The sequence below is a fragment of the Amblyraja radiata genome, chromosome 28 (assembly GCF_010909765.2).
Source record: "Amblyraja radiata isolate CabotCenter1 chromosome 28, sAmbRad1.1.pri, whole genome shotgun sequence".
In the NCBI taxonomy this organism is placed as follows: Eukaryota; Metazoa; Chordata; class Chondrichthyes; order Rajiformes; family Rajidae; genus Amblyraja; species Amblyraja radiata.
Window position 1 is genome coordinate 16182237 of NC_045983.1, and position 27395 is coordinate 16209631.

The 27395-nt window shown below is 41.1% G+C and overlaps 1 protein-coding gene and 2 long non-coding RNA genes across 3 annotated transcripts; 2 read left to right on the forward strand and 1 right to left on the reverse strand.

Annotated features, from left to right (window-relative positions):
- Window positions 1–134: 134 nt before the first annotated feature.
- On the forward strand, window positions 135–26781 carry LOC116989199. Its single transcript, XR_004416167.1, has 3 exons — window positions 135–361; window positions 25738–25747; window positions 26771–26781. It is a non-coding gene; the product is annotated as an uncharacterized LOC116989199 (long non-coding RNA).
- On the reverse strand, window positions 1056–12513 carry LOC116989197 (complement C1q binding protein). Its single transcript, XM_033046431.1, has 6 exons — window positions 12254–12513; window positions 10304–10454; window positions 8082–8169; window positions 6221–6316; window positions 4264–4386; window positions 1056–2339 (listed from the first exon to the last, which is right to left on the reverse strand). The coding sequence occupies exons 1-6, from the start codon at window positions 12483–12485 to the stop codon at window positions 2193–2195; spliced, it is 837 nt and encodes a 278-aa protein (XP_032902322.1). The 5' UTR covers window positions 12486–12513; the 3' UTR covers window positions 1056–2192.
- Window positions 9363–19333, forward strand: LOC116989200. Its single transcript, XR_004416168.1, has 4 exons — window positions 9363–9373; window positions 10734–10740; window positions 14650–14654; window positions 19190–19333. It is a non-coding gene; the product is annotated as an uncharacterized LOC116989200 (long non-coding RNA).
- Window positions 26782–27395: the final 614 nt, after the last annotated feature.

Here is a 27395-nt window from a genome sequence, read left to right on the forward strand (position 1 = left end):
CGACTGTGCTTAACTGCTACTCTATGCTCAAGAACATTCAGTGTCATCCTGATCAGTTGTAAAGGGAGTGTGACAAATATTATTTGGTGAACTAGATACTGAACCATCAGGATTTCCTTAAGGTTGCGAGTTTGATTACACAGTATACACAATTGAGGGAATCCAGTTTTTTCAGTGAATAATGCTGTGAAAAGGAAAAAATCAATAAAAAAACAACTTTGATTACAGATTAATGTCAGGTTTAATATATCCATCTTGTGATTGTAACAGTGCCATTTAGTTTAATCTGTAGTAGTGAAGTTTGTCAGCAAACACTTGGGGTCATTCACAGGTACTTTGCTGTGATGAGACTAGTATTAATGTGCCACTGTTTGCAGTCACGCTAAACTTAACACTGCCTTCCTTCATGTGGTACACAAAAGATCCAAGAATGCTAAAGAGCAAGACCGTTACCAGGCTGGGCGTCCTGGCATCATTACACAACCACCTCCACGATTTCCTGTGGTACAACTGTCGTCATTCATTTCAATGTGAATAAAGCCCAGTTGAAATGACAGCAGTATGTTTACAATGTAAACATAATTTAAGACTAATGGACAGAAAACAAAGTGCTAGTGAAATTTAGGCCAGGCAGCATCTGTGGAGGAAAATGGACAGATGACATTTCAGATTGAGGGAATGGTAAGGCTTGTCAAAGGTGAACTGAAATGACACTGAAAATGGTACTTCCCCTCAAGTGCTCACTTTTGAGAGAACCTTCTCAATTCAAACACTAACTACTGTATTCTCAAACGGCTACCTCACTTTCCAAACTCCTCAAGCTCATTGTTCACAGACCAGGAGTATGCTGGAAAAAGGTAAGGGCTCTTCCTGCGTGTTATTAATGGGTTTACAAAGATCTACCAAAACATTTAACCTGCTCTAATTTCAAAATCCATTCACTTATAATTTGTGCCAAAAAGTTTTCTTTGTTTGTGCAATAACTTCTGACCTTGAGGGTGTCTGCCAGTTTGGTGCCAGGTTAGGACAATAAAACTGCACAGGATTACATGCGATTCAATTTCCATTTAGATCATTTATTAATGTCTCACAGCAGCCTCCTTTTAAATAACGTCAGATCTTTGTGGTACTTCTGACTAAACATGGTTCAAAATTCAGACTTAAAAAAACCCAAATTGCCTCAAGTTTTGTCATTAGGATCAAGACTAAACTTAGGTGATTTATAGCCTTCTCCCAGCAGAAAACTTTCCTGTTCAAATTTCACATACTACAATAATCATAATTATATTTGACTGCATCCTAAGAGTCAAGTCTTTGTGACTCCAACTTTACCCCCACCTCAGTTTAAAATTATGGGGATCAATTTTTCTTTGAAGGGCTATTATTTTCCTTGTGGTTTGAACAATCGATTGACAGTAAAGTTCACATCGGCCTCATCACTTTTCTATGTGCACTTAAGGCAGACTTAACTTTGTACAGGTCAACATTGGGGAGACTAGATTCTTCCATTAGGGTAAGAAGGATGATCAAACGACTACTTGGTAGGAGTTTGCAGCTAAATTTAGAAACATCATTACAATCATTGGTCTCCATGCACCACATGGTTTGGTACAACTTTCCAAAGATATTTAGCTTGAGACAATAACACTGCTGTTGTGGTGTATTCTCAAATGGGCATATATTTAAGCTGCTTGCTGAATAAATTAATGAATTTCTGCAATAGATAAGACAAAATGCTGGAGTAACTGCCAAACCAACAGGACGAGATGGTACCCAGAAAATACCATGTGAAGCAGAGAATGACAGATTTTACAAAGTGCATTTAGTTTCATGTACAGTTGAACATGTTCCTTTCCCTCCCCTTTCTCCCACACAGATTCGGAGAATTCACACTGACATGTTTATGCACAACATCATTTTCTTTCCTGGAACCATCTTAATTTAGCTACAATAGAAACAAATTGGTCAATGTGCCCACTTTTTGCGTAACACTTCCATAATCAGTGTACAATTTAGAGATATTTTCATTATTGTAGCATCACAATTTTTTACATAATAATGAAGCCAATCACAGAGCAGTTCAATACCAGAGAATACCTTTGTACAAAATCTATTGTAAAATAATTTAAAGCTGGCAAACATCCTGACCATCATAAAACAATCTGTCAAAAGCCAGAAGACAGGAATAATTCTTAGCACTTGATAAAACCATTCAAATTTTCAAGAAACATGATATACTCCTGGTGTTCCAAAGCAGTGCTCAGCTCAACAAGTTCATCTGCAAAAGTATTATCAATCCCACGGTCGGTCAGGTAGTCCATCAAATGGTCATAGAGGGCCTGTGGAGCAAAGGGGACATTACGGTCTAGGTAACATTCAGTACAGTCAATGTCAAAGAATCAATACAATGTTTACTAGATTAATTTCTGGGAAGAGGGATGAGCAGAAAGGGCCTGCTCCAAAATTCTGAAGTGATTGTGTTGAAGCATAGTGCTTCCTCACATTGTAGACCAGAACCAGGGGACACAAGAGGAAAGCATGTATCGAAGCCACTTAGAATGGTACAGCATAGAAACAGGCCCTTTGGCTCGCAATGTCTGTGCCAAACATGATGCAAAGACCAACTCTTATCTGCCTGCACACAATCCATTCAATGCATAACCATATGCATAACCAAAAGTCTCTTAAATTTCATTAACACAGCTGCCTCCATCACCATCAGTGTGTTTCAGGCATTCACCACGCTCTGCTTAAAAATCTTGCCCCACCCAGCTCCTTTAATCGTTGCCCCTTGTAAAGCTCTAGTGTTTGATTTTATCATCATGGGAAATGGGTTCTGTCTACCCTATCTAGGCCTTTGATAATTTTAATATACTTCTATCAGGTCTCCCTGCAACCTCTGGCAGAAACCAATCCAAGTCTGCCCAACCTCTCCCTGCAGCAATACCCTGCTAATCCAGAAATAATTCCGGTAAATGTCCTTTGCACCCTTTCCAAAGCCGCCTCCACATCCTTACTGTAAGGGCGACCAGAACTGCACGCAATACTCAATGCGGCCCAACCAAACGCCTATAATGCCTCATTGTGACTTTCCGAGTCTTATACTCAATGTCCCAACCATGAAGGCAAGCATACCATATGTCTTCTTTACCATTATGTATTGTCAATTTCAAATGAGTTATGGATTTGGGTTTGTAATTCTCCAATCAAGAGTCCAGAGGTTTTCAATAATTAATTTATTATTCCATTAATTAAGATTAACGTATCAATTAAGATTAATAGTTTGATATACAAAAATGCTTGAATCTATGTAGAACAGTGCTGGAGTAATTCAGTGGGTCAGGCATAAACTCTAAAGGACATAGGCAATGCAGCTTTTCAGGTTGGGACAAAGCCCGGCAAGTGATATGTGGAATACAACGTGTTGTTCCTCCAATTTGCATGTGGCTTCACTGATTAATAGATGTTGATCAACAAAGAATTTGGAGTTTGGGCAAGAATGTGTTAACATGAAGTATCAGAATAAGTATCAGCATAAAGAGTTAGATAGAACTCTTAGGGCTAGTGGAACCAAGGGATATGGGGAGAAGGCAGGAACGGGGCACTGATTGTGGATGATCAGTCATGATCACATTGAATGGCGGTGCTGGCTCGAAGGGCCGAATGGCCTACTCCTGCTAATGGCTATGTACCCACATCCATGTACCTATGTATCAGCATGCCTTTAACTGAATGTTTTGAGGAGACATAAGAATCTATCTAATCAGTTAAAAGCAAGTCTTGTATAGAGGCATCGTTATTTTGTGGCTGCGGATAAAAAGTCACACGTCACACAAACATCCACCGCTCTACTCACATTTATTTACCTATCAGTCCACACAACAAGGCAATATCCAATCAATATCCAAATTATGAGATTGATCTTCAGTCATCATTAAGATGACACAACATCTCAAATGTTATACTTTCATGACATGTTGGTAAGACCATGTTCAGCCACAAGTGCATACTGCAAACATGACAGCAGACGCTGTGCAGATCGCTACCTGAATAGTCGGTTAACCAGCAGGAGGGAGCCATTACTGTGGAACAAGCTAGAGAGGAACCCCAAGATTAGGTCGTAAAACATGATAAGATTTAAGGTGGACCAGATAAAATCTTTAATGGAAGTGTTATGTAGAAAGAAGAAAACTAAATAAAATTTGCCTCAGAATTCTAGGTACACACCCTGGGCATTAGCATTCCAGTGTTTTTTTCACTCACCCAGTCTAAGGAATCGGTGTTAAGGGTATAACTGGTCTCTTTCCAATCATCGTCTCCAGTGGGCTGAAAGCTGACTTCTCTGATGGCAAATATGTCACTCTCATCCTCCTCTCCATGCCCAACCTGTTATTTTAAATACAAAATAATGGTTGCTATGTTATCATTAGCACAAGAAAAAAAGCTGTAGGCTGTGTGGCAGTGTTAATCGATTATATTCAAGAGTTTAAAATACATCCTAGTGGTAAAATAAATCCTGTTAAATATTAGGCTGACTTTGTGGCAATAGCAACAAATGCAGATTTGCCTCCAAGACAAGTCATTCTTCTGGAGGTCAAACTTCTATTCGTAGTCAATTTCCTGGAACTACTAACATCAAGGGACCATCATCGCATCCACCAGCTGCTCAATAGTCCACCAATACCACTTTGAACAAACAAATGGAGAGCAAATACAGCCCTACTTATTCCTCAGATTCCCCACCTAATTATTGATCATTTCTGTAGTCTTACCATCTCTTACTTTACCCCAGCAATATTGCCCCGTTTTTGCTTTTAGTCTGATTTATCAATCTAGAAATCACATAAAACTGCAGATCCAGAATCAGAAACAAAAATACAAATGCTGAAAGAACTCAGTCAGTCAAGCAGCATCTGTGGAACAATGAACTGGTCAACACCTCAGGTCAATGACACCTAATTTATACAGTAATGGGCCTGTCCATTACATGTTGAAAATTCAGCAGCGGCCAGAAAGACGCTACGACTCTTTGGAGACTTCTCACAACTATAGGAGACCTCTCACGACCATACAGGCTGTATGGTCGTGAGAGGTCTCTTATGGTCGTGAGAGGTCTCCAACGAGTCGTAGTGTCTTCTGGTTGCCGCTGAATTTTCAACATGTTGAAAATTTCAGGGATCTATTGGGTGCCGGCAGTCACCTGTAAAGGTCTCGTAAGCGTGACGGGCCCTTAACACTTCTGCCTTTACCATTCTGATTTAATTATTTCTACAGTTCCTTATACTCGTGCCTCCATCAAACCAAAAGAAAAATAATTGGATACGCCACATCTTTCCCTAAACAAAGGTATAACCAAGTACTATCCAGCAGTTACACATAGGGATGTTGGCACACTAACCTGCGCCTGGAGAGGAGAGATACAGTTGAGAGCAAGAGATACATGTTTTGGGTAATTTACATTTTCAAATAGGTTAAAATGAATCGCTTTTATCCAAAAAAATTAAGTTTAATTTCTAACAATCTTTGACCACAAATATTCATGCTGTTTGACAGCGGCATCAGCCACGTAGTCAAAATCAGGCATGGTCCTGATCGGACATATAATGAACAAATTGAAAGCCTAAGAGGTCAAAATATATTTAACAGTATCTTTCATAAAAACCAAACCAAATTTATACTTGAAGGAAAACCATTACGGGGCCTGGGAGACAGACCCAAGGAACAAGGCTAATTGGACAGCTCCTCCACAAAGAGCTGAGACCAATAAGAGGAAGTGAATAACCACCTTCATGCACACAGATCCTATCCATATTCTCCATAGGATTGCACTCTCCCAACTCTATTCAGTCTGAAGGAGGGTCCGGACCCAAAACGTCACCTATCCATATTCTCCAGAGACGCTGCTTGACCTGCTGAGTTACTCCGGCACTTTGTCCATTTCTCTACTTTACTGAATAGTAGTGCATTCCACGAACAGTTTCCCCCACTTCCATCACATATTCGCTTCTGGAACCTATACCTAGCAGCCTTCCTCATGTATGCCACCTCTCAGTGACCTCAGCCCAGGTGGCCAAAGGCACAGCCAGTCAATGGTGGAGAAAACATTTGATTCTGAGCTGTGCATTGAATAAATCCCACTGTTGATTAATAAATACCCAGATCTTCTGGAATATTGCAGTTAGTCTGTCAAGCATGCAATCATCCTAGTACAAATACACACCTCATCTTCAGGATAGTGGCAATCAAACACCAGGCTTTGTTTATTCGATAGCTTGGTCACTTCGACGACAAAGTTTGGGGTTGAGATAACTTCTGGCTGTAAAGAAATTCAGTTGTTTATTAGAAAGGTGGTCACAATGGTATTTCAGATGCAATATTTAGCTTTGCAAGCATGACAGTAGACACATCTACACAAGTGATCAACCTTCGTGTCCAGATTCCCAACCGACAGTTGAGAAATCTGTGCAGAGTGACAGTGTTCCACCACGCATACATGTTCCTTACTGGTATGAGTCTCCAACCAATCCCTGCCTTTACCGATGATCCCAATTTATATCCATCAGCTTGCAAGTCACAATATGCTGCATGCAGTGGGCACTCAACATCCTGTTTCTGTCACAGATAGAGAGCTGGTAGATGTGGTGTATTTCGATTTTCAATAGTCTAGTCTGGTATGTAAAAACAGTCTGCAAGATGGAAGCACCAATAAGGTTGAGAGTAATGTTAGTATGTATAGAGAATTGGTTAGCAGAACCAAGTACTGGAAAACATTACTTTAAATTTGGCAGGGTGCAAGTAACGGTACCTTAGGGATCAGCGCTGCAGCTTCAGCTATATACAATCTACTAATTACTTAAAAGGGTGCATTGTATCTAAATGTGCAGATGATACAAAAATGGCAGTGACAATGAAGATATTGTGCGAGGATATAAATGGATCAAGTGAATGCCAGTTGGAGTGTGGAAATTAGCTTATCAACTTTGCAGGAAGGATAAAGAGGCAGAGTATTTAGATGCGTGTGTGACTAATCAGTGTTCTGTTCCAGGAGATTGTGTCTCCACTACGAGTTAGCTAACATGGAGGCACAGCAAGACATTAGGAAAGCAAAAGGAAAGTTAGTCTTTACTGGAAGGGAGATGAAGTACAAAAGTAGTCGTCTTGCTCCAACTGTGCAGGGCTCTAGCGAATCCTTACTTGGGCCTCTGGAGGAACTTATTGTCCCTCTGGTTAAGAAAATGAAGAGAAGGTTGACTAGTTTTGTTTAATTTATTGAACTTTTTTTGTTTATGATGATATGTATAGAGTACTGTGTTCTATAGAGACATGTTCTGCTGCTGCAAGAATTCCATTGTTCCCTTTTGGTACATCTGACAATTAAAAAGTAACCCTGACCAAACTGATTACCGATCTATCATGAAGAATGACCATGCAAAAAAAAAAGAAAAGTGCTACACACTCGAGTATGGGCATTAGAGAAGTATAGATTCTGAGGGAGTTTCAAAAGATGAATGATTCTGAGGGAGTTTCAAAAGATGAATGCTGTGACGATGCTTTTACCGTATTGCAATTTTGCCTTTCCTGTTATGCACAAGGACTAAGATCATGCAAAATTTCCTTTAGAGTTTCAGTCACTTCGTTTACAATGCTGTATCATGTTCATGGCCGTTAGACATTTCTATTCTACATACATGATTGGTAGTCATTAAACCAAATGCAAAAGTGGACGAGACCAAAGATTGCTTGAATCAGGAAGTTATTACATGATAGAGCATGCACAAGGAACCTCCTCATCCTTCTATTTCAACTCAACGACAAATGCTCCATGTCAGTTCCAAGATCAATCATTTCCATCTTTAACATTTTCCTTACATCTTATCAAGGAAAATCAAGAACAATCTTTAATATTTTTCTAGTTTATTCTCAAACTGAAATCCAGCAGCTACCCTCTACCACACAAAATCCCACTTAATCATCACCTCGCCTTCCATGTTGTACTAGACTAGTGTTCCTGCACTACCACCTCATAGGACCATTAGGTTGAGATAGACTTACAGTGCAAGGGATGGACAAGGAATCCTCACCTCATTCTCAGCATCCTTCTGCCCTTCCTGTGGCGCCTCTTCCATTGTTGGTGGAATACTGTTGTTAATATTAAAACTGACTGTGATCCTACAACAGGAAGATATGACAAGTAATTACCACCGGGAGTAAGCAGACAACATTCATGGCACTCACCTGCAGCATGAAAGGGAACGTCAAACATTTGACTGCCTATTTCCCTCCAGAGGCTGCCTAACCGGTTGAGTTCCTCCAGTAGTTCATGCTTTGTTTGCCGATTCCAGCATCAGCAGTCTCTGTGGCTACAAGGAACAGTAGACTATTCTTGGCATTGTTAATTCAAATGTCTGGGTGTTAGATTATTTGTCGAATTCAGGATAAGGCAAACAATGCGCAAAATAATCTTAATGCTGACACTACATTCACAGCCTGAAAAATAATCAATTGTTTTTTGCATCCATGGTTTTCAACATAATGAGAATTCTATATATTTAAAGAAATTCTCAAATATCAGATCTTTCCACTTTCAAAAACTAATTTATTTAAAGTTAGAAAATTTACATTATTCTGTGCCATTCAGCTAGTTATGTGCACACCAATTAACAAAGAATGATACTACACTGAAGGGGATACAAGCTTGTTGCCTGGCATGGAACCTTTTAGATAGGCTCCGGGTACAAGTAACTGCAGCTGCAGATCTTGGACAAAGTACGAGTAATTCAGCTGGTCAGGCACCATTTGTGGAAGGAATGGATAGATGACATTTCGGGTCAGGATCCTCAGATAAGCTTGGTATGTTTTTTTTTGAGCAGAAAGCTTGGAAGGGGGAACCTGTCTGGGTTGCACAAAATTGAAGGGTATAGATCAGTGGTTCCCAACGTGGGGCGTACGCCCCACAGGGGGGCAATTTGATTTTTAAGGGGGGCAATTGAGCGCGACTGAGGAGGTCTGGGTACAAATTTTCGATTTTAATTTTTTTGGATTTTCCATCAGGTAAACATATGTAGTTTATGTTTCAGATGTTATTTTGAGTAAATAATTTTTTGGGGGTAAAAAAGGTCTTTATTGTGTAGGGGGGGCATCAGGATTTTAGAGGTGATTAGGTGGGGCATGGCCAAAAAAAGGTTGGGAACCACTGATTTAGAGACAACTGATAAAATGTGCTTAATGCTAAATAATGAACAAAACCATTTTAATTTAGTAACTTCAATATACTACATAGCATAACCCAACGTTCCCTCAATGGAAAGACTCAAACACTATTTCAGTCAGGTATAATTTTTATAATACTTTAAAAAAAGTCAAACAACGACGAGTCTGCCTACAGGGATGAAGTCCAAAAACTGACTGTCTGGTGTACCAAAAACAACCTGGTACTCAACCCATCAAAGACAAAAGAACTGGTCGTCGACTTCAGGAGGAAGAGGAGAGAGGAACCTGCTCCCTTATACATCAAAGGAGACATGGTGGAGAGAGTCACTGGCTTTAAGTTCCTGGGAATAAACATCTCCCAGGACCTCAAATGGCAAATGAACACCGTCACTCTCGTGAAGAAGAAGTCACATCAGCGGCTGTATTTCCTGAGGTCTCTGCGGAGAGCAAACGTCTCACAGCCGCTGCTGCTGTCCTTCTACCGATGCGCCGTGGAAAGTATCCTCTCCTATGGAATCCTGGTGTGGTTCGCTAGCTGTACTGTGGCGGAGAGGATGGCGCTGCAGGGAATTATAAAAACTGCACAGAGCATTACAAACGCTCAACTGCCCTCCTTGGATGATATATATAGGGCCCGATGCTTGCGCCGGGCCACAAATATCAAGCAGGACACATCCCACCCTGCCAACCACCTTTTCACTCTGCTACCCTCTGGGAGGCGATTCAGGTCTTCAGAGTAGACTAAAAAATAGTTTCTACCCATGTGCGATAAAAGAGCTTAATTCCAACAGATTACACTGGGGAAGCAAAATGTAATTCCAAGAAATGCCGCCAAATTCTTTTTAAATACTTATTTATTATTTTACTAATAAGTGTACATATGTGTCAATGGTTGTCGTGTTTGTATTTTTTTAACCGGAGAAGATGTAATGGAATTTCGTTGCATAGTATTGTGCAATGACAATAAACGTATTCATTCATTCATTCATTCATTCAAATGGATCCAAGGAGACAGGTAATTGGAAAAGGAAGGTACCGGCACAGGGAAACCAATGCTAAATGAGTCAGTAGAGAACAGGCAAGCTTCATTTACCTTTCACCTTCAACTTTTCGTTCAAGTTTAGCTTCTGTTCCATTCAACCTGATCTCCCAGCCTCCAGACACTTTTGGTAGTGATGTACTCTTTTGAATTTTCTTTTCCTCTTTGATTTCGTCTCCGAGGAATTCTGCAAATGCTTGGTCACCTGCATATCAAATGAAGAAAATGTTGATAAGCCGATAGAAAGTTTACACTCTATTAGATATACAACCCAGATCTCAGTCAAAATAAGACCAAACAACAATCTCATTGAACTAAGCAACCTCTTCAGGACCGTAAGTGTGGCAGAGTGGAGGCAGAGCAGCTGTTTCACATTTCCAACAGCCTAGTTGGATCTTGAGCTCTGGTGCTGTCTGCACCGATTTTACATATCCCAGTGCGACTCCTGCGTGCTCCAATTTCCTCTTGCATTCCAGACACACAGCTGGGGGGTCTGGAGAGGGGGTTAATTGGCTACTGTAACTAATAATGTAGGTGAATGGGGGGAAATGAAAGAAAGAGCAGGTGAGAGAAATGTAAATGGAGAGATGAGGGCAAATGACATGGGTCTGTGCTTACTTGGACTCGATAGACAAAAAGGCCTGTCTAGTCATAAGGAAAGATGAATATTGGTATTGGTTTATTACTGTCACCGAGATAGTTTTGCATGCTATCCAGTCATAGAGTCACAGTGTAGAAACAGGTCCTGTGGCTCAACTTGCCTAACCAATATGTCCCATCTACACTAGTCCCACCTGCCATGCGTTTGGCCCATATCCCTCTAGCCCTATCCTGTCCATGTACCTACATTTTTATTTTAGTAGCGATAGTACCTGCCTCAGCTTCCTCCTCTGGCAGCTCATCCCATACACCCACCACTGTTTGTAAAAAAAAGTTACCTCTCAAGTTCCTATTAAATCTCTATCTCTCCCCCCCGCCCTCTCCCGCCAACCTTAAACCTATATCCTTTGATTCTCGATTTCCCTACTAAGGGCAAAATACCCTGTGTCTACCTGATCTAATCCTCTCACAATTTTGTACACCTCTATAAGATCACCCCTAAACCTACTGCGCTCCAAGGAATAGAGTGTTAGTCTGCTCAACCTCTCCCTGTAACTCAGGCCCTTGAGTCCTGGCAACATCCTCATAAATGTCTGCACACTGCCCAGCTTGACAACATCTTTCCCATAGCATGGTGACCAAAACTGAACACAATACTCTAAATATGACTTCACCAACATCTTATATAACTGTATCATGTCCATCCCCACCCACCCCAACTTCGATACTCAATATTGAAGACTGAAGAAGACCAAAGTGCCAAAAGCTTTTTTGACCACATCTACCTGAGGCACCACTTTCCAGGAACTATGTGCCTGCACTCCGAGACCCATCTAGTCTACAAGTCCCAGAGCCCTACCATCCACTGTGTAGGTCCTGCCCATGTTGGACATTCCGAAATGCAACGCCTCACATTCCATCAACCATTCCTGAGTCCACCTGCCAACCGATCAAGATCCTGCTGCAATTACAAGCCATCTTCACCATCTACAACACTTTTGTGTAATCTGCAAATTTAGTCAAGTCGTAGCATACGCGAGTACAACCAAACCATACATCAGGTAGTACAAATAGAAAAATAAACAGAGTACATTTGGGTAGTGTCACATGAAAAGTAGAGGAACCCCGTTAACCGGATTTAAGGAGTCAGAACCATCAGTGCTGGGTAATGAAGGTATAATTCTCGGGGACGCAAACCAAGAAGCCGCTGGAAATGCTCCGTGTAGTCAGGTCGAGACAGCGCCATCGCCACAGGTCGAGGGGGCTTCCACCAGACCTGCCCACCCTTGAATATTTCATCACCCATTTTATCCGGATGACCAGCACCATCAGTGTTCTGCCCGGATCACCCGGACTGGGGCAGCTGAGGGAGGGCGGGGAGGTTGTGTCGCAGAGACCCCTCACCTTCGGTGTGCAGGGCCCCGCAGCCGCAGGACACGCCGTCGAAGGGCCGGCCGGGGTTCAGCGGCCCGCGTCTCAGGCCGGAGCTGCACAGCAGCCACATGGAGCGGGCGAGGCCGCGGACCCCGGGGTTACCGCCGGCCTGTCGCAGGAGCAAGAGCTGCTGCGGGGGCAGAGCTGCCCGGGAACCGAGCCGGGAGGCTGAGCACAAAACCCGGGTGAAAACCTTCAGCATGGCGGCTCGACCTCTGCGCACACGCGGACGGGGACAGGAACCGGAAACGGAGTGGCCCTTCCCTCCAATCGTGGAGCGGTGGGAGGAGGTATTAGACCAATTATTGCGTTGCTATTGGACATTGGACCAATCAGAGGGAAGGGACGGTCAATGAACTCTATGGTGGATTGAGGAAGCCAGTTTTAGTGAAGTCATTATCTGTTCTGATTCTGCAGCTGCTCTTGAAACTTTAAGAGTAGGGAAATCTAAAGCTCGTCCTGACTTTCTAAATGAAATCATGAGTGTGTTTTCTAGAATTGGGTTTGCGTGTAACATCACTTTTTGCTGGGTTCCCGGGCATGCTGGGGTGAGGGGGAATGAGCAGGTGGACCTCATAGCAAAGGAGAGTTTAAGAAGAGAAATAGATATCCATGTATTATTGGGGAGAGTGGAACTGAGAGAAATAATTAAAGAGGGCTTAACAAAAGAATGGCAGAGAGGATGGGAAATGGAAGTCAGGGGTAGACACTACTTTTCTATACAATCTGAAGTTAGGAAAATATGTTTCTGTACATCTTTGTCCCGTAGGGACTCAGTTAAACTGTGTAGATTGAGGTTGGGACACTGTGGGTTAAATTACTATTTGTGCATTGTAGGGAAACATGTTTCTGGCTTGTGTGAATGTGGGAGTAATGAGACAGTTAAGCATGTTTTCCTAGAATGTAAAAAGTACAGGGTAGAAAGAGAAGTATTGTTTGTTAGACTGACAGGCCTTGGAGTTGAGGCTTTTTCTGTTTCATCTTTGTTTGGACACAGTGAGAAACATCAACTGATATCCAGGGCTGTTCTTCAATTCCTGCAAGTTACAGGACTGTATGTAAGGATTTAGTTCAAACTTTGACCTGTGGAGGGCAAAGCAGCGTCTACACTGCCGGAATCCTACAAGAAGAAGAAGTAGGGTAGGGACGGTACACAAAATTGCTGGGGAAACTCAACGGGTGCAGCAGCATCTATGGAGCGAAGGAAATAGGCGACGTTTCGGGCCGAAACCCTTCTTCAGACTGGATAAGGACCATTGGAGCAATCAGTGGCAAAGATCCTATAGCGGAGCAAGATGGATTACTCTCACGCAAACGTGTAGTACGCTCATGGGCGGATTCATGGGTGATTTTATGACCCATTTTAGCAACCTGCCCCCGCCATCTTGTTCCGCCGAGGAGGTGAGGGTTGGCTCGAACGCCGCTCACGGAGTTTGGCTGTCGATTGAGTGCAGCTGCAGGGAGGGACCGCGCCGGTCTGGAGGTTGGGAGAGAGAGAGAGAGGAGACACTGAGTAGTAATAGTAGGGAGATATTGTATTGGGGTATCGGCCGACGGCCTGTATAGGTCCGGTAAACGGTGCTCTGGCAATATTCCCTGCTGTTACAAAATGACAGGAGAGAGTGGGTCTAGTGGTATGGAGGCCAGTGGAGGCGAGGATAATGAAGGAAATGTTGAGAAGGAGTGGGAAACCGTGGGAACACGGGGTAGTCCCAGGAAGAGCAGCCGTAAAAGAAGGAAAAGCAATATTGGTGGATCGGAGAGTGAAGACAAGGAACCAGAAAAGGAAATTTCGTTAAATGTAGTGGTGAGGTTTGAAGGAGAAGGAGGAGTAAAGAAGATAGAGCCAATGAAGCTGACAAAAATAATCAGAGCCCAGGTTCGGGAAGTAAAGTATGCAAGAGTGCTGGAAGATGGAAACATGCTAATAGGGTGCAACAGTGAGGCTCAAGTTGAAAAGGCAATGAAAATGAACAAGATTGACAAAATCAAAATAATCAAAGTAGTGAGAGTGGGAGAACGGAGGAGGGCAGGGTGTAAAGGGGTTATCTATGGAATCCCTCTCAAAGTCAATATGAGTGAACTGGTTCAGGAACTCAGAAAGAGATGTGAATTAATTATGAATGCCAAAAGAATGACCAAAGGAGCAAAGAAAGAGGAAACTGAGTCAGTCCTGCTTGAATTCAAGACAGAATCCCTTCCAAAAGTGGTCCATTTTGGATTCATGCGATATAGTGTAAGAGAGTACATACCCAAACCAATGAGGTGCTTCAAATGTCAGAAATTTGGGCATATAGCTAAAATGTGCAAGGGGGCGAGGAAATGCGCAAGGTGTAGTGGGGACCATGAATATGGTCAGGGTGGAGAGGGGGTCAGACCAAAGTGCTGTAATTGTGGAGGAGAGCATAGTGTGGCTTACTGGGGCTGTGAGGTGATGAAACGTGAAGCTGAAGTACAAAACATAAGAGTGAAGGAAAAGGTCTATGCAGAGGCAGCAAAAAAGGCTGACCCTACAAAACAGATGAATGAAAGAAGGATCAGGAGGGAGCAAGATATGGGCATAATGGAAACAATAAAAGAAAAAGAAAAGAGTATATGGAAAGAAAGGAAAAACCTGGTTATATTTATAGCAGGAGTAATAAATGCGACAGCAGAAGTAAAATCCAAAACAGAAAGGATCCAAATCATTGTAAAGGCTGCAGTCCACCACTTGGGCATGGCAGGATTGAAGTGGGAGGAAATACATGATGGTCTCAGTATCCAGGCGAGCCAAGAGTCAACATGTGTGGGTTAATAATATTAATGTTAATCCTACAATGGAATGCAAGAAGCTTGTTAGCCAATGGGCAAGACTTTAAGCAATTCATAGACAGTAGGAAGGAAAAACCAGATGTCGTATGTATCCAGGAAACCTGGTTGAAACTAAGTTTAGATTTTGTTCTATATGATTATGTTGCAGTGAGATATGATGGGGGAGGAGGGGGTTGTGCCACTTTCATTAAAAAAGGGATACCATACAAGGTATTAGGAATTGGGCAGGAACAGGAATATGTGGTAATAGAAGTGTGGTCTGAGAGGAGGAAAATAGTGGTAATAAATTACTATAATCCATGTAAGCGATTAGAGGTCAATAAGTTACAGGAAGTAGGCCAGAGCAAATCTAATGTTATTTGGTGTGGGGACTTTAACGCACATAATACATTATGGGGCAGTGAAAAGTCAGATAATAATGGACAGGTAATTGAGGAATTATTAAATGATGGTAATCTAGTATGTCTAAATGATGGAAAGAAGACCAGGGTAGATGTTAGGACAGGGAAGGAGTCTGTGTTGGACCTTACACTTGTTTCTAATAGGATTGCTGCTAAATGTAACTGGGAAGTATATGAAAAGGGTACCATAGGAAGTGATCATCATCCTGTGCTATGCAAAATAAATATTACTTTAACTATGAGTAAAGAAAACAGAAGTGGACGATGGGTGTTTGGAAAGGCTAATTGGGAGAAATTTAAGGAGGAAAGTGATAGATATGTAAAACCGATACAAGAAGAGACAGATATAGAAAACTTTGAGAATAAATTGTCAGAAGGTATCAAAAGAGCAGCATTAGTTTCCATACCTAAAAGTAAAGGAAGATCAAAAAGGAAAGCTGTGCCATGGTGGGACAATAAATGTAAAGAGGCAGTGGTGAATAGAAACAGAGCATTCAGATTATTAAAAAGAACTCATAACTACCAACACATGATTAATTACAAACAGGCTCAGGCAATTGTAAGACAAACAAAAAGAGCATATTGGAGGAAGTATTGTGATTCAATTGGAAATACAACACAGGTAGGGGAGATATGGGGGATGATTAAAAAAATGGAAGGTGATAAAAGGGAGTGGAGTTATCCTATCCTAACAAATGGAGATCAAACTGTAGTCTCAAATAAAGACAAAGCAGAACTAATGGTTAACACGTTTAGTAGGGTTCACAGCTCCCACAACTTATCAGATGAAGGAAGAAGAGGTAGGGAAAGAACAAGAGAGGAAAATGTTGAGGCCTTACAAAGGAAAGGTATCACAGAGGACAAGTACAATATTCCATTTAATTTGGGGGAGCTAAAGAGAGCTCTGGCCAAGTGTAAGAACTCAGCCCCAGGGAAGGATGATATTTGCTACATAATGATAAAGCATCTAAGTGAGGAGGGACTCCAAAAGATACTTGCACTATATAACAAGGTGTGGGAAGAAGGGCGAATACCGGAGAGGTGGAAGGAAGCAATCATTGTGCCTATTAGCAAACCAGGGAAAGATGCAAGTAATCCAGTAAATTATAGACCTATAGCTTTAACAGCACACATGTGTAAACTGATGGAAAGAATGGTAAATGAAAGATTAATGCATCTAATGGGAAAAAACGGTATAGTGGCTAATTATCAGAGTGGCTTTAGAAAAGGGAGAGGTACTAATGATCCAGTTCTGTGCTTGGAAGATGATATAAGGAAAGCACAAGTTAAAAAAGAATCTGTAGTTACTGTATTTTTTGATGTAGAGAAGGCTTATGATATGTTGTGGAGAGAAGGTCTTCTAATAAAGCTGCATTTAATGGGAGTAGGAGGAAATATTTTTAACTGGATAATGGATTTTCTTAACGGTAGAAGTATCCAAGTTAAAATAGGGTCAGACATCTCTAGTAAATGTGTAGTCGAGAATGGAACTCCGCAAGGAAGTGCGATAAGCCCGATCCTATTCTCAATCATGATTAATGATATATTTGCAAACATTCAACCAGAGATGGGGCGATCGCTCTTTGCAGATGATGGCAGCCTATGGAGAAAGGGGAAGAATATAGATTTTATCGTGGGTAAAATGCAGCAAGGGATAGCCCAGGTGGAAGAGTGGGGCGTGAAATGGGGTTTTAAATTCTCTATAGAGAAGACAAAGACAATGGTTTTCACAAGGAAAAAAATTAAAGAGGATGTCCAGTTAAAACTATACGGCAACAATTTGGAAAGAGTAAAAGATTTCCGTTTCCTGGGAGTCGATTTTGACTCCAGATTAACATGGAGGGTCCACATTACAAAAATAATTGGAAAATGCAAAAAAGCCATCAATGTAATGAGATGCTTAGCAGGTTTAGAGTGGGGAGCAGATATATTATCTCTTAAACATATCTATGTATCACTGATCAGATCCAGACTAGAGTATGGCAGTATAGCTTATGGATCAGCATCTAAGTCAGTGTTGTCCGAGTTGGACAAAGTCCAAGCGGAAGCTCTAAGAATCTGTATAGGAGGTGTGCGGACGTCACCTGTATGTGCACTACAGGTGGAAACTGGGGAGATGCCGTTGAGACTGCGCCGCAGACAACTAATGGCTAATTACTGGCTAAGCCTTAAGGGTCATGGAGAGAACCACCCAACAAAACAGGTAGTACAGGAGTGCTGGGAGAGAGGGGTGGCTCAGTCTGGAAGCTTCGGCTGGGTTGGAGGAGGTGTGGCAAGGGACATGGAAGTAGAGGACAAAGAGTTCTGCCCTGCAGTATTGTGGCCATCTGTCCCAATATGGTTACTGAACATCCCAAAAGTTGATCTGGAGATATGGGAGGCATAAAGGAGGGAAAAAAATTCAGACCTAAAAACAGAATACCATAACCATATATATAATAGATACAGGGAACACCTCTTAATTTTCACAGATGGATCAAAGGACCCAGTAGCTGAAACAACAGAGGCAGCTGTGGTAGTGCAAGGGATGAATGTTGAGATTTGCAAAAGAACAAATAACTATTTGGCAGTATATACAGTGGAATTGTACGCTATTTTGATGGCAGTTCGGTGGATAGAACAGGTGCAACCATGCAAAGTATTAATGTGTAGCGACTCATTGTCTGCAATCCAGAGTATTGGGTCTGGTGCATCCCATAGGCGGCCTGACCTAGTGTATGAAATTCTACTACTATTAAGCCAAGTAACAAGGAAGGGCAGTGACGTGACTTTGTTGTGGGTCCCAGCACACATTGGGGTGCTAGGAAATGAAAAAGTGGATAAATTAGCAAAAGAGGCCGTTAAAAACGAGAACATAGAGGTAAACTTACAATTATCCAAATCTGAAGGTAAACACATTGTGTGGAAGAAAATAAATCAGGAATGGCAACAATACTAGGAACAGGAGACAAAGGGGAGACACCTCTATTCGCTACAAAATAGAGTGGGCATTACAGCAAGAAGAGGGGGGGAACAGGAGAGAACAGGTAGTATTAGCAAGATTGAGGATAGGACACACTCACCTGAACAGCACATTAAAAATGTTGGGAAAACATCCTACTGGGCTGTGTGAGGAATGCCATCAGCCGGAAACAGTTCAGCATGCCCTAGTTGCATGTAGAAGATATGAAACAGAAAGAAGAGTTTTGATCAGTGAAATGAAGAAAATTGGAATGACAGATATATCAGAAAAGAACATTCTAGAGTATGGAGGGGAAGGAAAAGGAGTAAAGGTGTTGTTTAATTTCTTGAGGGCCTTTGGCCTTATAAAAAGGATATAATGTAAAGACATGAGGACTGTGGAGTGAAGCCAGAAGGTGGCAGCAATGCAACATTGTGGATGCCGGCTGCCGTAAAACTCCAAAGAAGAAGAAGCAGAAGAATCTTGTTCCGCCATTTTACTCCGCCCTCTTGCTTCCGGCCAAAGATTGGATCAGCTATAGGATCTTTGATCAGTGGTAGGGGGACATTGGACCAATTAGGGGGTAGGGGCCCTGGGACCAATCAGGGGTAGGGGGACATTGGACCAATCAGGGGGTATGGAGCAAAGAGCTCCGCTATAGGATCTTTGGTATGGAGGTATTGCGCTAGAGGTGTAGTGAGGGGTTGGATAATAATTTGCACAGACAGTCGAGTGACAAACCAGGCCAGGAAGAGCTCCCGTGTGGAAGGGAGAGAGGGACTAGGAGTTGGCGGTTGGCATAAACTGGTTTGTGACTGGATCAAATGGCAACTCACGTAGGATTAGAGGATGACGAAGATCAAGATGATAGGGCTTTTGGTGACTGGACGTCAGTGTCTAGTCGGAGATTAGGGAGGAATCAAGGAGAAGGAGGAATCAGGCAAAACGAGCTCAGCCAAAACAGCAAAAGGAGTTTTGAAGGGAACAGTTCAGAAGAGGATAGGAGAACGGTTCGGAAAAAGGTTGAAAGGAAGGAGGTTAAAATAATACTGAAATTTAGAAAGGAAGATGAGCATGTCAATTTAAGTCCGATAGCTTTATCCAGGGAGCTAAAGAAGAAGGTAGGAGAGGTGGAAACAGCTAAGATTTTGAGAGACGGGAACTTGTTAATAATATGTAAAACGGAGGAGCAGAAAAATAAGGCTCTGAAGATTGAAAGTGTTTGCAAGAAGATGGTTAGTGAAAGAAAGACTCTGGGTGAGAGTAGAGTGACAAGGGGAGTAATAACAGGTATTCCTGTAGATGAAGACCTGGAGAAACTCAAACGGAGTATTTTTGGTGGCCAGGTGAGTGTAGCTAAGAGATTGTTAAGGACAGTGGAGGGTAAGAGGGTAGAGAGCTTGTCTGTGCTTCTGGAGTTTCAGCAGACTGAACTACCAGAAAAAGTGAGAATCGGATGCATGATCTTTCCAGTGAGGCCTTATATCCCTCCACCGCTCCGATGTTATAAATGCCAGAGGTATGGACATATAGCAGCGGTGTGTAAGGGGAATCAGAGGTGTCCCAAGTGTGGAGGAGAGCATAGATTTGAAGAGTGCAGAGAAAATATGCAGGATAAATGCTGCAATTGCGGAGGACCGCACAGGGTAACGTATGGGGGATGTGAAGTCAGGAAGAGGGCTGTGGAGATTCAGCAAGTGAAAACAGTAAGTAACATAAGCTACTCAGAGGCAGTGAAGAAGGTGCAAGGACAAAGGGGAAGAGTGGATATTAATGGGAGAGAGAATCATCCGTTTTTGAGATCAGAGGAAAGTCAAGCAGTCAAAACTCACACAGAACTGACAGCTGATAAGCTTATTGTTTTCATTGCATATGTAATCAACTGTACTGATCAGGTTAAACACAAAACAGAAAAAATAAAAATCATTGTTAAGGGAGCAGAGAAGTTTTTGGGTTTAAAAGAAGTATCATGGGAGAGTATCAATAAAAAGCTTGAAGGAGATGGAAGGCAGGAAGGTTCTGGTGATAGGTCAAATTGATTATATTACAATGGAACGCAAGGAGCATAATAGCAAATGGACAAGAGTTTAAAGGATTCATTAAAGAGTTAAATAAGAAACCAGAAGTCATATGTATTCAAGAAAGCTGGCTTAAGCCTTCATTAGACTTTGTCATCAAAGGTTATGATAGTATCCGTAGAGATAGGGGGGAGGGAAGTGGAGGGGGGTGTGTAATATTTATAAAGCAAGGAATACAGAATAGATTGTTGGTGAAAGGAACAGAATTAGAATATTTAGTGGTGGAAATTTGGATAAGAGAAGGTAAGGTTAAAATTGTTAATTTTTATAATCCGTGTAAAAGGCTTTCATTGGAGTTGATGGATGAACTTGCTGGGTATTTAGGGGGGAAAGTTATATGTTGTGGTGATTTTAATGCTCATAGCACGTTGTGGGATGATTCTAATGATGAAAATGGGATGGTGATTGAGGATTTAATGGAGAATAATAACCTTGTGTGTCTTAATGATGGAAGTGGGACACGAATCAACATCAGAACAGGGTCAGAATCAGCCATAGACCTCACAGTAGTGTCAGAATCATTGGCGGGTGTTTGTTCATGGGAAGTAATTCGAAGAACAACGGTAGGAAGTGACCACTACCCGATAGAAATAGTAGTAGGAGTGAGTTTAGAGGAGTATAATACAGAGAGAATACAAAAGTGGTCTTTTAGTGGTGCTGATTGGGAGAAGTTTAAGACTATTAGTGATCAAGAAATGGAAAAAATTGATATTTATGAAGATGTGGATAATTTAAATATTTCTGTTTGCGAAGCCATTTTAGAGGCAGCTACGAAGTCCATTAAGAGGAAAGGAGGTAAGCACAACAAAAAGAGTGTACCATGGTGGACTAAGGAATGTGACAAAGCAATTAAGTGTCGAAATAAAGCTTTTAAAATTTTGAAAAGAAATCATAATTTTCAGAATCTTATTGAATACAAAAGGTTGCAAGCAAGTGTAAGAAGAGTAATAAAAAATGCAAAGAGGGAATTTTGGAGGACATTTTGTAACTCAGTGGGAAGGGAGACAAAAGTAGGTCAAGTTTGGGGAATGATAAGGAGAATGAAAGGAATTAAAAGAGAATACAAATATCCAATCCTAACTGACGGTGAAATTACAGCAGTGAAAGACGAAGAGAAAGCAGAGATGTTGGCAAAATCTTTTGCTAAAATTCACAGTTCAGACAATGTTAGTGAAGAAGGAAGAAAAGGAAAAGAAAATACCATAGCAGAGAATAGACAGTTAATACGACATGAGGAAGACACTAACGATGTTCTAAACAAACCATTCACAAAGACAGAATTCAACCGAGCTCTTAGAAAAACCAAGATGTCAGCACCAGGTAAAGATCAGATTTGTTACACCATGTTAAACCATCTCAGTGAAACATCCAAGGATTTTTTGTTAGAATTTTATAATAAAGTGTGGGAGGGTGGGAAATTACCGCAAAGCTGGAAGGAGGCAGTAGTAATCCCAATAGGAAAGTCAGGTAAAGATCTGACAAACCCAGGGAATTATAGGCCTATTGCATTAACATCCAACATATGTAAAGTAATGGAAAAATGGTAAATGAGAGGTTAACATATTATGTAGAAAATAAAGGATATTTATCCAATTACCAGAGTGGTTTTAGGAAGGGGAGAAACACCATGGATCCAGCTATATGTTTAGAACATGAAATTAGGAGAGCACAAATTAACAGAGAAAGTGTAGTAGCTGTATTTTTTGATATTGAGAAAGCATATGATATGATGTGGGGAGAAGGGTTATTAGTGAAACTAGGTAAATTGGGGATTAAAGGTCGTATATTTAAATGGATTAAGAATTTTTTATTTGGGAGGTCAATACAAGTACGAGTTGGAAATCAATACTGAGGAACATTAGATATTGAAAATGGAACACCTCAAGGGAGCATAATAAGTCCTTTACTATTTTTAGTAATGATAAATGATGTGTATGAAGAAATTGTAAATGAAATGGGAGTTTCACTGTTTGCGGATGATGGGGCAATCTGGAAAAGGGGGAGAAATGTGAAGTTTATTGTGCAGAAACTACAGAGGGCTATAATAAAGATACAAGAGTGGTCTTATAAATGGGGATTCAAATTTTCTGTGGAAAAGACAAAGATAATGTTTTTTACTAGGAAGAAAATTGGTAGTGAGGTTAAACTAAAATTATATAACCAGGAATTGGAGAGAGTAAAATACTATAAATTTTTAGGTTTATGGTTTGATGAGAGGATTACATGGATGGTTCATATTCAGAAAGTAGTGGACAAATGTAAGAAGATACTTAATGTAATGAGATGTTTAGTTGGATGTGATTGGGGGGCAGATAGAACAGCTTTGAAGGCTATATACACTGGGTTAATTAGATCTGTGTTAGATTATGGTTGTGTGGTGTATGGGTCCGCATCAAGTACTTCTCTTAAGAAAATAGACAACATTCAATATCAGGCATTGAGAATATGTACAGGTGCAATAAAAACAACTCCAACAGCAGCATTACAGGTTGAAATGGGGGAGATGCCTCTAGAGATGAGAAGGATACAGCTTTCATTAAATTACTGGATTAACCTACAGGGCCACAGTCAAGAACACCCAGCACAAGTTACTGTCAAACCATGCTGGGAAAAGGAGAGAAGGGAAACAAAAAGTTTTGGATGGACAGTGACCCAGAGAGCAGTACAAATCGGCATAGCACAATTAAATGTGGTTCCAACAGTTCCATTACCTTCAATTCCACCTTGGATACTTCCAGATGCAACAGTAGACTTTACAACAGGAAAACAAGGATAAACAACATAGGTATAATTCAGTCATCATACAGGAATACATTGATAGATACCACAGTCTTGTCCAAATTTATACAGATGCATCAAAAGATTCAGTAGATAAAGTAGGAGTAGCATTTATTGTACCAGAATTTCACATCAAAGTAGGGAAGAGGATCAATAATGAGGTCTCAGTATACACAGGTGAAATGATTGCTATATTGTTAGCGGTACAGTGGGTCGAGGATACTAGGCCTTTAAGGACAGTTATTTGTTCAGATTCAAGTTTAGCAATAAAGAGTTTACAACAGCCATTCAGACAGTAGACCAGACATTTTGATTGAAATACAACAAACACTATTCAGAATTCAAATGATGGGGCTTACAGTCATATTTTTATGGGTACCAGCACACATTGGCATTAGAGGAAACGAAATGGCAGATAAGGTAACAAAAGAGGTAGCAAAAAGAAGTAAAATTGATTTAAGTATTAACATAGGTAAAACTGAAATCAAAGACATTATTAAGCAAAGACTGAAGGAAAGATGGCAAAAGCAATGGGATGAAGAGCGGAAAGGACGGTGGTTCTACAGAGTCCAGAGGAAAGTGGGAGAAATGAGATGTGCAGGAAAAAAACAGAAAAGAGGAGACAGTAATCTCAAGAATTAGATTTGGACACACTGGTCTGAACAGTACACTTTTTATAATAGGCAAGCATAATACAGGTAGATGTGAATACTGTGGGCAAGAAGAGACAATAGAGCATGTCATTGTACATTGTGAGAGGTATGAGGAGGAGAGAGAACAGATGAGTGAGTAGTTCAGAAAAGAAAGAATACAATTTGATTTGGTAGATATTTTGCAAGGAAGTTCCATATAAGTGCTATCAAATCCTGTTGCATTTTCTTAGGGTAACCAATTTGTTCGGCAGGATATAGGTTATTAGTATATGTAATGGTGTTGTTTGATCCACACTCCATGCCAGTTGGTGGCGGTAATGCACCAAAAAAGTTGTTTGCCAACCGCCAAAAAACACCACATAGAAGAAGTAGAAGCAGGTATTGCGCCAATCAGTGCCTGGGTGGAGACGTGCTGGGCAAAGATACTAGAGCTAGGAGCGCTCCTCTAATATCTTTGCACTCGACAGATCCAAAGATCCTCTGGTATCTTTGGACAGGTCTGCCGCTGAGCGGGAGCCGAGAGGAAACGAGACCACTGGAGTGGAATATTTTTCGCTTTAGGTAGCAATGTTACAAAATTTTGAGATTTTAAAAATCAAGTCTGTAATTTATCCCATCAGATAAAGCATAAAAATAAGTTTAATTTGACACCTAATTCACTTTCATATCTCAAGTATTTAAAAAGTTATGGCCATTTTCATACTCGGAAATGAGCATCTTGTTCCCTATTGATTTTCTATGGACATAACAAAAAAGTTGTGATCGTGAACAGTCAAAAGCCCATAACTTTCTTAAAAATTAAGAGAACTGAATGAAATTTTCAGTTATCATAGATTGAAGCATTCTGAAACAAATATAAAATAATCTTACTTGGATGACCTGAAATTAAAGCATATAATTAGTTAGTTACCTAATTGTAGCTAATTTCAGACTTCAATTACTAGATCTAAACATCTATCCATTTCTTAATAAATTATTAACATTTTTAAATAGCCTAAATGTCCAAATAATATTCACAAATAATTCACAATAAAACATGATTTTAAAATCTCATTTACATTAATTTATAGACCAAATGGAAGGAATTTAGTGTTCAATTGCTGTAAATAAATGCCCATTTAAATCAGCTTTCCAGTGGGTCCCTGTGGAACGCGCTGGTTTAGAACGTTCACATTGCGGTAGATTTGTGCCCCAAATGCCCAGAAAAATACTGCGCGATATAATGGGCCCAAATTGAGCTACTCGCAATATTAAATTTTGTATAAAGGGATCTTTAGAAGCCCTTTTTAATGTAAAAATATACAACCTAACTTCTGCTATTTGCTTTATGAGACTCTGCGGTTGCTGGCCGTCGCGGGTTTAGAGATTGATTTTTAAACTACTATAACTATTATACAGGCCTTTAAACCTAATAATAGCCTTTGCGACGGGGTCTTCCAGCGATTTTTCGTTAATAATTAACTAGGCTGAACATTTTCGATTTGAACAGCCTATCGCGTTTCGCGAATCGCGTTTTAAACCCGCCCCCTCTAAACGGCGCCAAAATCGCGCACACCCTCAGCAGCAGATCTTCAAAGACGCTTCAGGTAGGCTTTGCAACATACCTACTTTAGGAGCTCAGTAATTCGCACGGGTAATTGCAACAGTCGAAATCCAAAGGCGATCTATTCCCCACCCTTTGATAATCGAAGGTAAGTGTTAATACAATTGCATTTGATCCCAGATAAACAAAGAATGCTGGAGTAACTCAGCGGGACAGGCAACATCTGTAGAGAGAAGAGATTCGCTCCAGAAATGCTGCAGTCACTCCAGCATTATGTGTCTACCTTCGGTGTAGTTCCTTCCTATGCGTTTTGATCCTATTTGGGGTTATGTCCACGCGTCGTGATGGGCCCGTTTGAGGAGCAGCGAACCTCCGCGTGAAACCGCTTTTCAAAGCTGGCGCCCCGACTCGCCTATTTCACTCTCTCCAGCGCTATTGCCTTTCCCCTTGTTTCATTCTGTCCTGGCCGCTATTGGAAGTGAGAGGCAGCGAGTGATTGCAAGTGCTTTGAGAATGCTGGAAACTCTCAGCAGGTTGTTGGGGCCGCTTGGCTGAGTGGCGGTGGGAAAGACAGGACAGTTTCAGGTCGCTGGGAATTGCTTCTGCCTGGATAGACAATTCCTTCACTGTCAGTTTTTGAGCTGTAAATAACTGTGCCAGTCGGGGTGACCGTGAGACACAATTATCTTACTTTAGAGTCCAGAAGATAAAGAAAAACGAAGGTAAAGACAAGAGAGCGCTGAAGAGAAAATATCAGCGGAAGTTGTTGGCCGTGCATATATAAAGATCGAAAATATCGGGAATTATCGCGTTTGCTCACTGCATTTCATCAAAACTAAGGCATTATTGATGTTTTGATGAAATGCAGCAAACGCGATAATTCCCGATATTTTCGACCTTTATATCTGCACGGCGAATGTCCGCTAAGCACTTCCGCTGTTTTTGCACCTTCAGCTCCCTCTTGAATTTACCTTAGTTTCTATCTTTCTTTTGGATTGTAAATTTAGGTAGCTGTGCCTTACTCTAGCAATTTGTGCCTTTTTATTTTATAAACCAGCATCTGCAACTTTTTTGTACCTTCATTGAATTGCTCTTCTCCATTAAAACACCAGGCAAAACTCCAAAGAGAAGTGTTTGCCTGGAGTCCCACCTGACAGTGTAGGTATGTTGAAGCGTCGTTGAAAATCTGCCGCTGCGTGTATGCGCGATTTTGGCGCCGTTTAGAGGGGGCGGGTTTAAAACGCGATTTTCTCTAGGCTGTTCAAATCGATGTTCAGCCTAGTTAATTATTAACGAAAAATCGCTGGAAGACCCCGTCGCAAAAGCTATTATTAGTTTTAAAGGCCTCGTATAATAGTTATAGTAGTTTAAAAATCAATCTCTAAACCCGCGAACACCAGCAACCGCAGGGTCTCATAGAGCAAATAACTGGGTAGGTTGTATATTTTTACATTAAAAAGGGCTTCTTAAGATCCCTTTATACAAAGTTTAATATTGCGAGTAGCTCATTTTGGGCCATTTATAACCCGCAGTATTTTTCTGGGCATTTGGGGGCACAAACATACCGCAATGTGAACGTTCTAAACCAGCGCGTTCACAGGAACCCACTATAGCAATGTTACATAATACAATGTTACAATATACATAAATCTTCCAGCGATTTTTCGTTAATAATTAACTAGGCTGAACATCTTCGATTTGAACAGCCTAGAGAAAATCGCGTTTTAAACCCGCCCTCCTCTAAACGGCGCCAAAATCGCGCACACCCGCAGCGACAGATTTTCAGCGACGCTTCAGGTAGGCTTTGCAACATACCTACTGTCAGGTGGGACTCCAGGCAGACACTTCTCTTTGGAGTTTTGCCTGGTGTTTTAATGGAGAAGAGCAATTCAATGAAGGTACAAAAA

Excerpts from the sequence above, each read along its gene's own strand:
- LOC116989197 (XM_033046431.1), bottom strand. The coding sequence starts at position 12,485 with ATGCTGAAGGTTTTCACCCGGGTTTTGTGCTCAGCCTCCCGGCTCGGT. Across the intron at positions 10,455-12,253 it reads CGGGGCCCTGCACACCGAAG|GTGACCAAGCATTTGCAGAA; the intron begins GTGAGGGGTCTC and ends TTTGATATGCAG. Across the intron at positions 8,170-10,303 it reads CGAAAAGTTGAAGGTGAAAG|GATCACAGTCAGTTTTAATA; the intron begins GTAAATGAAGCT and ends TTCCTGTTGTAG.